Below are 16474 nucleotides of genomic sequence, written 5' to 3'. Positions count from 1 at the left end.
CAGCAGTGGGAGTGTATACAATAACGCGACTCGCACTCCTGCACAAAAAAAGGTCAGTAATACATAATGAGAACAGTGCCTGGTGCCAAGTTTCATACCATTTTGATCATTCGGCCTCGCCCTGTCAACTCGATTTTGATAGTCGAGCGCCCAACCTACAAGCTGCCTAACCTCTCAACCGAGACGTCGCAGCTCTTCTTCAGAAGCTAATTTATTTCGCATAGCTAAGATGCCAGCCTTTGTCCTCTCGCATGAAGCCCATGGCTCATCAAGGTGATTAAGCGCCACCTCATCCCAAAAAGGATCTAGCAAATCCATGTCCATGACTTCGTCAAATGTTGGCAGCACCAGTCGAGGAGTTGGTCGGTGACGTTGATTGTACCGAGAGGCATGCCTCACATACGTCTCGAGTTTCTTCTTCAGTAAGCCGCGTTTCTTCTTGTTTAGTTGCTCATTACGAGGTTGCTGGGTTGCACCTGGCGTGTCAGTGCGATTCAGTTGGAAGGGTAGAATGGGAATGAGATGTAATATCCAGTGCTTATCACACAACTACTAGGGTAAGACACACCGGTTCGGATGGTTGCATTAGCCCTCTGTTGAATCACATCCATTGCAGCCTCATACAAGAAACCCAAGGCAACCTGGACAGTAAGAATCACCTTAACTCTGACATCTATCAGCACAAAGACAGTTTGGTAAGCATTCAAAAGATACCATGTCATCAAATTGTTGATCACAAGAATACTAACTGCTGCCTCTACGAGCATTCAAAAGTTTGGCATTTCCCAGTTTGTCCGCCACAGCTTGAATTTGGACTTCAAGAGCAACAAGGGATGCAGGCAGGTCCAGCAGTTCATGACACTGTTCAGCTGTTCTGATAGCAGCATGGACTGCATTCATAGCCGCAAGTTTCCGACTGAAGCGAAGCAAACTATGTCTTAAAATTAGCAATTGACTACTTAGGCGCCCGATGAGAAATCATAACATGCCGAGCTTCCAAGAGCTCCTCCTCAAGGGGTAGGAGAACACCAAGACGTTCTCGTTTCTCCTTGGCCTCCACGCTCATTGCTTTCGGCTGCAATGATCGTTGCCGATCCCACTGGATCTGAAAGTACTCTTTGGTATGAGCTGGGTTTTGCTGAGTCAGTTTTGCAAGCAAAGCCTTGCTTTCATGTAGCTCCAATTGATATTTCTTGGTATGGCTACGCAAGAATGATACTGTTGCGCGCATAATATTTAATGTTCTTTAGCTTATATTCAATTTCAATTACTTAGGCAAAAAACATTACCTGCCTTCCATCAAAGTTCTTCATTGCGATGGTTCGTCCACAGAGAAAGGCTAACCATCCGGCGTTGTTTGGTTGCGTAGCGGTTAAGTCGAACAAGAGGCGAAATCTTGAACCACACACGCTCCAAACCCTCTCCATTACTTTTCCCCCACCCTCGATTGAGTCAAGGGTTATATTCCAGCTGGCAGGACCAATTGTAAGCATAGGCGTGGAATAGGGCTGTCCCCAGCTTGACCTGCTTAGCATAATTGGAATCTGTAAACACTTTTTTCTACCAGTAAAGATTAATTGTCAGTCATATAGATTCATGTGTGGTTTACCTTCTTGATGGTTTTATCCAGGTTACACCCTATGTTGTACAAAATTCCCACTGTTGTTGTTCCAGTGCGGTCTGATTTCATCAACTCTAGTAACCACTTTATTAGCGCTAGCGCATTATGATTTCTGATTGATAATGCGCTGGTCAGTATAAGTCAAACATATGTTCATAAGTTGCAACATCTTAATTTTTGCCGCTTTGAATCAGATTAATGAATTTGCGGACATGGTCATGTCTACATGCCATACCCAACAACCCAGATTCATCCATATTCTTAAAGTGTCCACGTCATCTCACATTGTTGGCTGTAGTGTGAGCTTTGGTGCAGGCGTCCTATATATATATAAAAACAGTAAGTATCTGTTAGCCCAACCTGATTCAATTTAGTTTGCTGAATGGTGACACTGACCCCTTCAAGTGGAACATCCGGTGTCCTACTCATGAATTTTTCTTTTGCAACAACCAAGTTAGGATCTAGGAATATTGACGGTCTTGGCGGGAGCGATTCAGGTATGGGTACACTGGCACGTGCATGTCGCTTATGCTGGAGATTGCCATCAAGGAAAACCACAACATGAGGCTCCTCTGGCCTCACGTTCCCCACTGGAGGTCCGAAACACTTTGGACAGTTCACTGCAAGCTTGTCAAGCTCTGATAGTCCCAGTTTTTGACTTTTGATCTCTTGTATTTGAACGACTATAGCTCTATATGTATCAATTGCCACTGAAAATGGCAATCGCCAATTCCTAGGCTACCAATGCGTGTCAGTTTAGGAATACTTTCCTTATTACATCACAATGTTTTGTGCTTACTTGACCACTAGATGTTAGTATCTCTGGACTGCTGTCGTTAAGCACATCATCCAGTGCGGAACAGTAACCCTTGGTTGGTACTGCATAGCGAACCCACTGAGAGTGGTGGTGGACCATAAGCCGCACCAAAAACACCGTGCGCGGCTTTGATGGTGAGGCGGCGACATAACCCATTTGCAGCAGGCGCTGCGGATCCGAAAGATCACAATTCTTGCAAAAAGAAACTTTCATTCGCCGTCTGGCTGATGAAAAACAGGTGTGCCATTAATTCATAACATACCACGTCACTATACACCATAACAGCAAATATACTTAGCTCACATAAGAGATCCACAAGGTCAACATCCCGCCCGGTCTTGATAGAGCAGTTGCAGGGCGGTGTAGAACTCTTTCAGTACACAGCTGAAAGCAGAGCCAAGAAGGGGAAGAATGAAGACCAAATCAACAACACACATAATCAAAAGAAGAATAACTCTTGAGATGGTGAATTGAAAGACTTCAAACAAAGAAAGAAATGCCCTTCTTAAACAGGGACTTTGATTATCAATGAATTAAATTTAAGACCTTCAAGTCTTTGGATTAATAAAAACCAGGCTAAAAGAGGATAATAAAATCAAAAGTAGCACTATCTAGGCGCACTCAGGCACCTTCCAAATGAGCAAATGAGCTTACAACTCAACAAGATATTAATTAAAAGATGAATAAGGGTCTTATTACTATAAAATTCCAACTTTCACTAGTTGTTTACCTGAATAATGATAATAAAAGATAAAAGCTTATTTTACAATTCTAATAATTATTTTTTCTAACTAAAAGGCTCCCAAAGGGAGGAAGAGAGACACTTGACTATATCAAAATTGAAACACACACAAAAAAAAGAAAGTAGGACAAAAACACCCCTCAAACTCGAAATCCACCTTCAAACAACTTTTTCACACACAAATCATTGAACAACCCCCAAATTAAAATTGATAAACATCTTCAACTCACCCACATGTATCATTCACAAATTTTCAAGCACACATTTATCATTAAAACTGAGCTGTTTACCACAAAAACTGAAAAATCCGCCAATTTACCCTTGAAACCTGAAAGATGATAAGAAATAGGGACTGTATAGACATTCTGAATAGACAGAAAGAAAGGTCTCCTTCCGCTCTACAACTTTGCTCAGCCAAGCAAAACTCTAACTCTATTTGTTGTACCCTTAAAATGAAGTTCGATTTTAGCTGAAAATACTCGAAATTGGATTTACCCAGTTTACCACCTGATATTACCACTAATGATGATGTATATGGTTTATAATTGATTTTTCATGTTCAGATGCGAGATTATCACCCTCCCCCACTTATTTCTAGGCTGATAAGCTGCTGTGGTACCCTAAAATCAAAGTTATATGATTGAAAATAGCACTTTTTATGATTTTGAAAGTCATTTTCGAGTTTCTAATCCACCCTTTTCATATGTAATGTTTAATTTGCCAATGCTGTTGTTTGATGATCCCATGAATCCATCTTTCAAAGTGATCCCTGCTTGCTTTTTCAGTTTACCACCCCAGTTTACCACTACTACCCCAGTTTACCACCATCTGTCTGAGTTGTTGGATTTTCGAAATTTAGCCTTATTTAAACCCATACCTCAAAACCATGATTCCTCTACACAACACATTAAACCCATGAATATCTTTAAACATAACTATTAAAACCCATAATTTGCGAAATTTCAACTTGAAACCTGTATACTCCCCATAACCCATATATCACTCAACTACACATAAGTTTTAAACCCATAATTTCAACTTTTGGCTTCATTTTACACTACACCCCCTATACATAACCATTACACTCAAAAATCAGCATGTAACATATAAAAAATAAAATGAAATAAAATGAAATATGATAAAATAAAATGATAAAATCATAAAAAAAAATAAAAAAAATAAAACTAAAAATGAATTGTGTATTTGTCTCTTGAATACTTTTGATTACCACAGCGGGCAGACGTCTTCATTCCAATTCAATTGGTTGGCCCAATTCAAAGTTTCCAAACGTCTTCTAAGAAATGTGGGTAACATTATGGCATACTTCCATAGCCATCGGTTTTTGTTGGCCAGGTGTTCTGCTAAGTGTTGTTGCCTTTGCAAAGCCGCCAACATTGGGTCGTCTGGAAGGCCATCATTTGGCATAGGCATGAATTGATTGAGGTCCATCTCATGATCGTCATCGCCTTGGTCATCAAGAGGCGGTTCGAGATCATGGTGTGGAACTTCATGTAAGTCCTCGGCCATTACTTCGTCTCCTATGCGATTCTGACGTGCATTGGGCTCATTGAGCCTTCGGGCTAACACTGCATCTGAGGCCTCAGCATGCTCCAAATCACGTTGACGGGTCAGTTTGTGTTGGCTTTGCAAGGGGGTAGATGCCTTCGGTGGCTTAGGTCGATGATTCAGGCCGTGAATTATTCGACGTGACGGTGTGGTGAGCAAATCTCAATCTGCAAAGGTTTAATTGGAAAGAAGTTATTACATTATATTATTGAAGTCTGTGCTCAAAATCAAGGCTCAAAGTTTTATTAAATTAATTATTGATCAATGCAGCAAGTTACAAATCAAATCAAATCAAAACAACAAATTACAGTTACAAGTTTAGTAGTTTATACATCAAAAGAATTGAGAATCAAATTGAATCAAAAAAAATTGAATAAAATTAAAATTAAAATTAAAATGAAATGGAACAGCAATTAATGTAAAAGTCAGAGTAGAAATTAAAGAAGGTTTAGAGTTATCAAGAAAAGCAAGAAAGAAATCTAAAAATTAAGATAAATTGAAAATCAAATTAGCAAAACAAAGAGAAGAATTATAAAGAGGAGGATAAAAGGTACTTACTGAAGTGTTTAGTTGGAAGGATTATGAAAAGGAAGGTTGGAATCGAATTGAAAAACAAGAACATACAAAGGAAATGAGTGGTGCAATGAAATTTAGAATTCAAAAGTGTTTAATTAAAGATTTTTGAGATAATTAAATGAAGCTTAATTAAATTAGTCAAATGAGAGCATTGATCATTAGAAAGCTTTCAAACATTCAAATTAAGATTGATGAGATTATTAATTAACTAGATTACTAATCAACAGCTCATCCTCTTCTCAACTTCTTAATCAAATAAGACATCAATCAATCAATCAATTAACAATTTTCAAATAATTGAAATAACAAATTAGTCATCAAACAATTAGAAATCATTAGTCATCAGACAACTAGATAATTAAAATCACTAAAGACATCTAACAAATGAATTGGTAATCAACTATCAAAACTAAAAACATACCATGGTGCAATCAATCAAAGTCTATTAGTCATCAAATTGAAATTTACTCACATCTCACAGTTACTAATGACTAGAAACCAAATCAATTAAGAGATCAAATGATCAATTTTCAAAGTTCTCATCACTACATATTCAATTACAAATGAGGAAACTCACACAATGAGATAATCATGACTCAATTACATGTCAAATTGAGTTCTTACACATCAAATTAAATTACATATCAAATTGAGTGATTAGACATCAAATCAAACCATCATATGATCAAACATAAATTCTCTAATGACTCCAATCAACTGATTACTAAAGGTCTACATTACACAGGGCCAATTGAAGAATTCACACAATATCAAATGACTAATTAAACATTTCAATTCAAATATCTCAACATCAAAGCATTAAACAACAATTGAATTATATAAGATGGGAGAAGTGAGGAGTGTGTGAAGTTACATGTTCAATTTAGTGTGGGAAAGTTATGTAAAGGATGGATGTGTGATCTTTTTTTTTCAGTTTCTTTTGTTCTCTCAGTTTCTCTTGGCTCTCTCAGTTCAGTTATTCTACTCAATCTCAGTTTCATTCAGTTATGTAATTGGTACAATCAGGGTGGAAGCTTAGTTTCTTTTTTTTCTCTTTCACTCAATCTCTCTCAATTCAATTATTTATTTGGTGCAGCAAGGAGGATTACATATTTCATATGTACAAAGTTTATCTATGTTGGTGGGAAATGGTCTTGGCAGAGTTTGGAAGTTGTATGTGTACATATTTGTGGCCTGTGTTTGTTCTCTCATATTTTTTTTATTATCTCAATTTCTCTTTATTCAATTTTGTCTGGCTGTGTGTATATAAGGCAGGGGGTTGACAGGGAGGATTTGAAAGTTATCCAGAAATTTATCCAGGAAAGTTCCTATTAGTTTATAGCTCATTGGCAGTACCAACTGGCCTATACTCTCTTTTTATTTCTGTGATCACTTTTTGCCCCTTATATTAAGTTGATATAAGGAGACTTTTTCTTTGCTCTCTACATGAGTCTAATATTCTATATTTTCACCCTCTGATTGAAGGTGTGTGGTATATCCTTTGGTCTAGATAATTCATTGAGTTCTATTATTCTATCATATGCTTAGTTTGCTTCATTGAACACTTCATCTAGAATTCTAACATATTAGCCTAGGTTTTGAAAGGCTTAGAAAAGTATAAGGCTACAGCACATTGGCCAATAAGTTGTTGGACGTTTACTTTGTGGATGGTAGTTAGCTTATAGCTTTGTCAGGTTTTATCTTTCATTAGTCTAGTTCTTAGTAGAGGGTAGTCTGTCTGTTGATTTGGTTGCAAGTTGTATTCAAGGGGGTAGTTTGTGGTAGTTCCTTTAGGATTAGTCTTTTCACTGAGTTATATTTAAACTTTACTTTGCTTTGGGGAATTATAGTCTGAAGTAGTGATTGTAGCGTAGCCTTTTTTCCCTCTGTGTTCAGTTCACACCATTTTATTTACAAGTCTTATTCATTTAAGCACCTTACCATCCCTTTATCCCTTATTTAAATCTCAATAAACTCTATACTACCATTTTACCCTTTTCTCATTTCTGTAGTACTCCTCAAAGTATTATATTCCTCTCTTCCTTCTGGTCTTTTGGCTCTTTTAAAGGCTCAGTATTATTTAGAGTAGGCTAGTTAACTCCATCCAAAGTTTATTTGCACACCTCATATACTTCTTTTGTGTGTGTGTGGTGGTTGTCTTTAATTCTTTGGCTCCCTACTCAGTTACAGCTTGCTAAACTCATCTTTTCAGCAAGGGTTCCTACAACGGCATTTTGATAGAGATTTAGATGCATTCTTGGTAAGCTTGGTCCTCCCCACTTTAAAAAATTCTTTAACTTACACGCTCATCAATTATTGGCGTGTAATAGATGACCGCTTTGGGATTGTTTGATTACCCCAACGTGATTCATTGAAGGTGCTGTTCAAATAAGCGGCTGACAGGTCAAACATTAGCTAGACTATACGGTCGATGATTCCCAATCGGGAATTATACAACCTTGTCGTGCGCGTTTGCGTATTTGATATTCCAAATCGAGACAATCGATACGTGAGTAAGCAGCCCGGTGAACACCAATTATTCCACTGTCACCACCAAAATCATAGGAAGTGTCCTCTGGGGCATATGTCTGTTTGAGCTATAGTATTGGAATATTGCTCAAGTATATTCTCTTCATGTCCAGATCATGGGCGACATTGATTATGTAACAACCAATAGTTAAAACATCTGTTTGTTGGCCTCATAGTGTCCAATTGCGATCGTGGCCATTCTCGATAATGATTGTTTGATGATAATCAATGCACCATATTGGATAAGAATACGATTTACGGGATATAGCCATTTGCTGTGGGCGATTAAGATCATTTGGCAAAATAAAAGGGCACCCAAAATGTTTTGGACACCATCTGAAGGGTTGAGTCATGTAACAAGCAGTTGCTACATACGTCGCTACATTGGTTACATGACAATCATGTACAGGCCATGGAAGATTGGCTTGTGAGCATCGCATGTCCATACTCACGCTACTACGTCAAATGCTCCTCAAAGGGCATCAAGAGGTCTTCCTCCTGACTTCACATGTTTCAAATTGAACACAGCTTAAATTTGGATGCCACAGTTAAATACCAACGCATGTGGCATGTGACTCTCAAATATTTGCTAACCACAAGTAATGTGTAACACATACCTTGTAGTGTGTTATATTATTTCCTGTGAAATAAATTCGTGGTAAAATTTATAGGTGACAAATATTTGCATATCACTAGTATAAGCAGACCCATTTGACAATTTGCTCTAGTTTGTATACCGGTTATAGATCTGTTATACAACTATAAAAGTAAACCCTAATGGTTTGCCTTGAAGTGACCAGTGACCCAACTCTTACAATGACCAATTATGACTTCCCTGCTTGCTACGTTCAGTGCTGCCTTTGGTTTGATTGAATAGGTAGGTTAATCAGCATAACATGGTATCACCACTTCCAACTTGGATATTGGGATCTTTGCGTGAAGACTCAGATATGGCTGCGTGAGGACTCAGCCATGACACACGTCCTGTTAATCACAAGTGATTATATTCAGTTGTGGTTGAGTATGATTTGGTGTGGTAACAACCATCCCCAACCCCTGTTGTTACCTTACACTCAATCACTTGATTGTGTGGTTTTTGCAGTTATACCCTATCACCCCCTTGAACATGTCTAACCCCCGTGAACGTGTCCAAAAGTGCCATATCTTTTGACGCCTGGCAGTTAGCAGTGATCTGAGTGTTGCAAACCATTCTGGGTGTATGATTTGGTGTGTGAACAACCATCACCCAACCCCAGAAGTTACCACACACTCCAGCACTTGTAAGTGTTATATATTTGCAGTGATGCCATATCACCCCTGTGAACTTGTCCAAAAGTGCCATATCTTTTGACGCCTGGCAGGTAGTAGTGATCTGAGTGTTGCAAACCATTCTGGTTGTATGATCTGGTGTGGGAACAACCATCACCCAACCCCAGCAGTTACCTCACACTCCAGCACTTGTAAGTGTTATATATTTGCAGTGATGCCATATTACCCCCGTGAACATGTCTAAAAGTGCCTTATCTTTTGACGCCTGGCAGGTAGCAGTGATCTGAGTGTTGCAAACCATTCTGGGTGAATGATTTGGTGTGGGAATCAACCCACTGCAGTTGTTACCTCACACTCCTGCTGACAGGGGTTTTGAGGGTGGTGTTGTGAGGAATGATATCATGTTTTGGTGAGACGAGTGTATAGGGGGTGTTGCCCAATGGTGAAACCAATCAGGTTTGAAACAATGATGATTAAAATGATTATTGGGAAATAATTTTCTACTGTAATGAAACCAAAATAATTACCATCCAAAATTAATCATGACCTGCAAAATCTTAGGCTACTTAGCCTGCCTGATGGTGAATGTCCATCAGTTGAAGGTAGGTGCTTGCAACTCATGCTATTTTGCTGTGTAATGATACAAAATCCTTGCTGTGTGGATTTAAAACACATTATATAATGTGTATAAAACCCACACAGCAATGGATTTTTATGAATACTATATTGGAACACCAACAGGAGACTTGTTGCGCTTCAAACTCATCACTTGAGCAATAGTAAAGACAAAGGTGCATGGTAGAAGCTATTATCATAATTATTATATTGAAAACAAAATATGGAAGAGGATGCATGAGTTATGAGGTAAAATAACTATAACAAAGAGTTGAGACGCGCATAGTGTATCCATGAGTTCTGAGGTAAAATTACTCTAACATATAGTAAAGACACACATGGCAGTGAACAACGTAACACCCATTCTCTCCCAGTCATGAAAGTGTCATTGTGAAGAACAAACATCAAAGCTGTGCGGTCAAGCATGTAACGCACAACTAAGCCTTATTAAAAAAGGATGTTGGAGTAAACATTTCTTAAAGTTGAATACTAAGACAAATGAAATTAACAGAATAGCACCTTATCAATTACCATATTGCGGCCTATGTTATGGACCAACATAGGCTTGACTCTAACACAACCACACGATAGCACAAATTTTTCTACTATATGATTACATCTATTCATATCTTCCATTTCCTATCTGGTAGTTCCAAAATGTCCTGAACATCCCTAACTTTGCGCTCACAGTTTGATGTAAAGTTGTACTGTTCATCGGTGCCAACTTTGACGCTTTGTTAGAACCATAAGCCTCGTTGGTTCTTAAGCCCACGGGGCGAAGCGTAGGCAGTTCAAACCTTGGCGGTACCGAGTCATCAGGGACTGTACGCAAGCGGCGTGCAGGAAAAAGTTTGCCTCAGCAACAACTTTCCCACGCTATCCAAAGAACACGCCTATTCACCTTTTATTCCTCACTTCAGCTCACTCGAATAACTTCGACTCTCTCAGTTTTTGTGAGTTCTTATCAGATCAAGATGTCAATGGACGATAGAATTTCAGCTGCGGATGCAAATCTTAGGCAAACAAGAGGTTCGTCGGCGCAACTTGGCGTGCAACCAGTTCCTGGATTAGAGGTGCAGAAGAGAAAGAAGAGAGGCGGAGGAGTCGAGGATACAATCGATGAAGTAGAGGAAGGTGGGGGCGGTCAAGAAACAAACAAGGTAGGGGGTGGACAGGTTGGCAATGGTTCAGGTGGTCAGAGAGCAAATCCTCAGTTGATGCAAGTAGGTGGAGACCAAGGTCAAAAAGGTCTGATGGACTCGGATGATGACCACGAGTCATATAAACCGGGTGCTGATAAAGGCAAAGGCCCAGGTGGAGAGGAGTCGGAAGGAGATGAGCTAGCAAGCAAAAGCTTAGGTAAGGGAATTCTCTACTAAACCTTTTTTGTGTCAACCATTTCCTCTGTTATGTCCACCTATCCTTTCAACTGCTCGGTATGAAACACGTACGACCAATTGGACAATAACCCATCAAGACGCATGATATTGCTAGATGAAGAGCCCAAAAGGGTGCGGGTTGGGAGCCCTGAGGTGGTCCCGGCGGTGTCAAGCTTACCCAGCTGGAAGAATAGGGCTTCAGATAGACAGATCCATGTGCAATTGTTGTGCGACCCCAGAGAAAGAACGGAGACTGATTTACGTGTTATTGCGATTGCAACACAGCCGAAGGCAATCACTTGTTGGTGAAACAAGCACGGATAGATGAGCTGTATATGTTGGGTGACCCAGATGACGCACAGGAAGCAGCAGATCTGTTAGCACGCTCCATGGACAGCTTGATCGAGAAGACGCCATGCTCAGCTCCGAGACGACTCACAAACCAATCACCAGAGCGCGACCAACGAAACCACCGGGAGAGCATGAGCACGCGGCGACGGAGTCCCAGCCCGTACAAACTCATCCAGGAGAACCTGACAGAGGTGTCAACCGATCTGAAGGACACAGATCGAAACCAGTCCGGGAAACGCCCAAGACATCCATCTCCTGTGAGCAAAGAGGCCGAGAAAGCAAAGAAGAAAGATCAGAGGAGTCAATCGAATAAGTCGGAGGCAGAATTGGTCGAAGCCTTGTTACTCTCGGGAAAAGGAAGAATGGTTTTAGCGAACGGAGACGTTGTTGAGAATGGCAGAATCATAGTCCTAGATGATTCGAAGGAAATGGACAAATCTCTCCCTCACCTTTCACCCGTCCTTCTCGTCTATTTGCAGACATTCAAAGCATATATTCCGTTGTCCGTGTTCGATCAAGCCTTTTTGATAGAAGATGGGAACGCCTGGCAAACAAGGAAGGCCCCGTCAGCAGCGAAAATAATGGAAGGAGGTGCAACGGTGAAGGTGTACGGTAGTGAACCGCCGATGGAAGAACTGACAATGCAGTACGAGCAGTGGTTGAACGCCATGACTCTGTTCATTAAATACGTACGGCAAGAGGGTTGGGAAACTCAGGCGGAGAGGTTTGAAGGCCATAAGCGGGTGGTAATGGAGCTGAGAGATGAGGCGGGCTGGATGGTAGCGTTACGGTATTGTGTCAGGGTTAGGCAGGGTCTGATGAGGATGACAGTTGATAAGAAGATTTATAATATCACGAAGATACAATCAGTCATTCTGCATGAGGTCAAACAGACTTGCGAGAACTATAACGAGCGAGCTTACCAAACGAACCCTTATGCACCAGGGGGACCAAAGGCCGACATCAACCCCGAGACCGGTTTATTAAGAGCGGACAGAGCACCAAAAAGAGGGAGTACCTCGTATGAAAAATTGACCTCCACCTCTTCTTCTTATAACACTAGATCGTCAGCTTATGAGAACGCGAAGAGGACAAAAGAAGGTTGGTTGCCAGACGAAGAGTACAGGGAGAAGAAGGCAGCAGAACGGCGCAATAGGTTGAAGAGAGACTATGATAGAAACGACCGTAGGGGGAGAAGGAGCCCGGATAGGTCGAATGATCGTCGTGATGACTGGAAAGACCGTCGAACAAGTCCTGGCAAAGGATATAATCGGGGTTATGATACCAAGCGTAACAAACCTTATGGAAAGAGAAGCTAGTGAGTGCTGACAGGCAGTGCAATGCAATAGATAGAAAGAAGTCGAAGTGCCTCTTGTGAAATCTTTGTAGAGACAGAGCCCCAACCCCCCCGTTTTTCTTGAGTCGCCTAGAGATTGGAATACCTGATGAGTGTTGCTTCTAAATTGCCTGAACACAGCCCCAGTGAGAGTCCGAGAAGGAGACTGAGAGTCGAGCTAGACTCTCTGAGCCTACAAATCTCAGCCCAGCAATACAGAACTAGACAGTCAATATCCCCTCATAAGAGGTGGCCGTCCAAAAGTGGCTGTGAGATGAACTTGGGGGTGTGGACAAGGGAGTTGAGGGGTGCGAATATCCTAGAGGAGAACTGGCATATTGTCAGAGGCCTGAAAGAGGGATTTCATCAAGGCATCCCGGAAGAAAAGATGGACAACCTACGTTTCTATTGTCCACCGAACCACTCCTCAGCTTTACAAGCAAGAGACGAAATTGAAAAGAATTTCAAGAGAGAGTTAGAAGGGGGGCGTATGTTCGGACCGTTCTCCAAGGAAGAGGCGTACAACCGGTTAGGTTTCTTCAGGACAAGTTCGCTGGGAGCGATCACAAACGGGGAGGGACGATGCGACCGATAAACGACCTATCGTTCCCGAAAAATGATTCAAAGATAAGATCAGTTAACGCAAAAGTAGACAAGGATGAATTCACAACCTCCTGGGACGATTTTGACAAGGTCGCGATGTTCCTATTAGAAGAAGATGGCTCGGTTCTTTTAGGGATCTATGACTGGGCTCATGCATATAGACAGATTCCGACAATGGTGTGCCAATGGCCTTTCCTAATGATTTTAGATTTCAACGGCGAAATCCTCCTTGATACCAGGATAACGTTCGGGGGAGTAGCCGGTTGTGGAACTTTTGGCCAAGTAGCTGACACGTGGAAGCAAATAATGCAGTCAAGGTTTGGGTTCCTACGTGCATTTCGATGGGTGGATGACACCTTGTTTGTAAAACGAGCAGACGGATCAAACAGTAACAAGATGACGGACGTCGTGAAACTTAGCGAAGAAATGGGAGTAGTGTCGAACACAAAGAAGTGGAAAGAGTTTGATGACAAACAGAAATATTTAGGTATGATTTGGAATGGTAGAGACAAGACGGTACGTTTACCTCAGGAGAAGATCCAAAAGAGATTGGACCAGATCCAGGAATTCAGGAGCGAGAAGAGCGTGAACTTCAAGGCTGCAAAAAAGATGGTGGGTAGGTTATATCACTTGACATCGGTTTACCCGCAACTTAGGTGCCACTGCATGGCACTATACCACTGGATGGCAGAATGGAAACATAGGTTAGCAAAACGCGACATACCCGAAGAAATCTTGGAAGACCTGGATAGATGGTCAAGGACGCTTACAATAGCTGAACCTAGAAGGTTGATACCTCGGAAGGGAGTTGTGAATATCGGGTGGGTAAGCGATGCCTCAACGTCGTATGGAATAGGTGTGATTGTCGGTAAGAAGTGGGCACGTTTCAGACTGAGGACGGGTTGGAATGATAAAGAGGAAGACGGATCTAGGCGGGAAATAGCCTGGGCAGAGACGGAGGCCGTGAGACTAGGATTGTTGATGGTAGTCGATCTGATGGAGACGAGAGGAAGGGATTTCCTGGTTCTAACAGACAATGTTGTAACAGAAGGGGCTGTTTGGAATGGAAAGTCAAAGAATCAGTGGGTGAACAGAGAGTGGATACAAATTCAGGATGAGATGTTGAGGTTAAATTGCTGTGTCACGCAGCGGAGAGTGACATCAAGTGACAACGCGGCGGACCGGCTGTCTAGAGGGCTGGATTGCTCGAAACATGTGAGGGATATGATACGCGTACAAGTTCCATGGGACCTAAGACATCTCATACGTCAAGAGTGAAATCCGTCAGCGGAGGGGAAGCAGAGCTTTTCGATCCATCGGAGAAATCAGCAACCATGGCAGAAGCCCCTCGAGAGCGATAAGGAAGAAACTTACCTCGCCATTTTGAGAACGCAAAAAATACAACAAGGTCAATCGCAGGTCGACATGCAGTGTTGAGCGGTTGGGCGGAAGGAACGATGAAAGGATATTCAAGCGGGATGTCAAAATTTATTGAGTTTAAAGAGAAGACGGCCAGAGGTTTTGACGAGAATGCAGTGATCGAAGATGAGGATATCTACGAATTTATAACCTGGGCTGGCGAATCGAAAGTGATAATGGAGAATGGTCCGGCGAGAGTAGTATCATCGGTGACAATAAAGAAGTATTTGGATGGAATTTGCGCCTGGCATATGGTGAAACATACAGCAAGACCGACGGCGGATAGAGAGGTGGTGTTGCTCATGCTGTCAGCAACTAAAAGAAATGAGGAAGAAAAAGCCCTGTTAACAAATAAGAAGCCAATCATGATCAATCAACTTTATGAATTCTTCAAATATGCGCAAGGAAAATCACCGGAATTGGAGTTGGCAGCGTCGATAGCGGTCATAGCATTCTGGGGTATGGCTAGATTGGGAGAACGTCTACCAGGGAAAGCAGTCGAGGGTGCACTTTTGAGAAGACACGTCGAGTTTGGCGAGCGAGACGGGACAAGGTTCGCAAAGCTACACTTGAGGAAGGCGAAGATAGCAAGAGGAGGAGAGGTGCAAGAGATTCATCTACAACAACAGTTCAATGTGTTAGATCTGGTGGCAGCTTTGGAGAGAGTGCTGGAGGCGAATCAACAGGCAGATAGAGACGGCTTACTGTTCACATGGACGTCCGGGAAGAGCCAGAAAGCGCTCACTAAGCCAAGGTTCATAAAATTGTTGGAAGAGGTATGGGGAAAAGCAAGCTTGGGAACGTGGTCAGGCCATTCTTTTAGAGTGGGAGGAGCGTTGATAAGGTACAACCTTGGTACGCCCATGAAGAGAATAGCAAATCAGGGGAGATGGAAGTCCTTAACTTACCTGAGGCAATACCGGAATCACTGCAAAACGCAGCGAAATATGACCAAATTACATAGTTTAGCGCATTCTGCGCTATGAATTGGAGAACTAACACTCCGCTATTTTTTTGAAAAAAAATCGCACAGACTTGCGCAGCGGTCAAACCACTAAAACCTCGCTATATTTCGCGCTAAAAATGGGACCGCAATATAGCGCACTACGTGCGCTATATCGCTATATTGCGCACTATGTCAGGTTGATCAAAGGAGAGAAAAGAATTATGTATTGAAAATCCATGTGTACATGTCCAAGCGTATAGCATTGATCCAGGTAGGAGAGTGGATTTGATTCTACTATAAGTGAATATAGGAATCGAGAGAAAAACAAGAAAGAAAATATAGAAAAGGGGAATAACCCAACAAAACGTGTATTCTACTATAAGTGACCAAAAGGCCCGAGACAAAGTGTGTTAAGTTGCTTTATGATTATGATTTGATGTATAAGTGCAAAAAGCTAGCGTTTCTTTTTGTCGATATGATCAATGTAAGCTTGTAGTGCTTTGACAGCCTCTTCAAAGGCACCATCAGGTACAATCCCCTCTTTCAACCAGGCTTGAGAGCCTACCAATCGCTCCATCGTTCTAGGTAGCAAGCTACCTCGAGATGGGGTACAGACATCAGCAGCCGCTGAGAACGTACGTTCGCATGCGCAAGACGTTGCTGAGATAGCAAGGTAATCACATGCAAGTCTAGCAAGGATTGGGA

At 41.6% G+C, this 16474-nt stretch overlaps 2 protein-coding genes across 2 annotated transcripts; one reads left to right on the top strand and one right to left on the bottom strand.

Annotated features, from left to right (window-relative positions):
- Positions 1-4404: 4404 nt before the first annotated feature.
- On the bottom strand, positions 4405-4707 carry MELLADRAFT_59595 (uncharacterized protein; the record flags this gene model as incomplete). The annotated part of the gene is made up of 1 exon (XM_007405000.1): positions 4405-4707. One exon carries the CDS (start codon positions 4705-4707, stop codon positions 4405-4407), a length of 303 nt encoding a protein of 100 aa, XP_007405062.1.
- Positions 4708-10709: 6002 nt separating this feature from the next.
- MELLADRAFT_59594 (uncharacterized protein) lies at positions 10710-11114 on the top strand (the record flags this gene model as incomplete). Its single annotated transcript, XM_007405259.1, has 1 exon — positions 10710-11114. One exon carries the CDS (start codon positions 10710-10712, stop codon positions 11112-11114), a length of 405 nt encoding a protein of 134 aa, XP_007405321.1.
- Positions 11115-16474: the final 5360 nt, after the last annotated feature.

Source organism: Melampsora larici-populina (genome assembly GCF_000204055.1).
Source record: "Melampsora larici-populina 98AG31 unplaced genomic scaffold MELLAscaffold_3, whole genome shotgun sequence".
NCBI lineage: Eukaryota > Fungi > Basidiomycota > Pucciniomycetes > Pucciniales > Melampsoraceae > Melampsora > Melampsora laricis-populina.
This window is presented reverse-complemented; position numbering and strand designations above follow the sequence as displayed.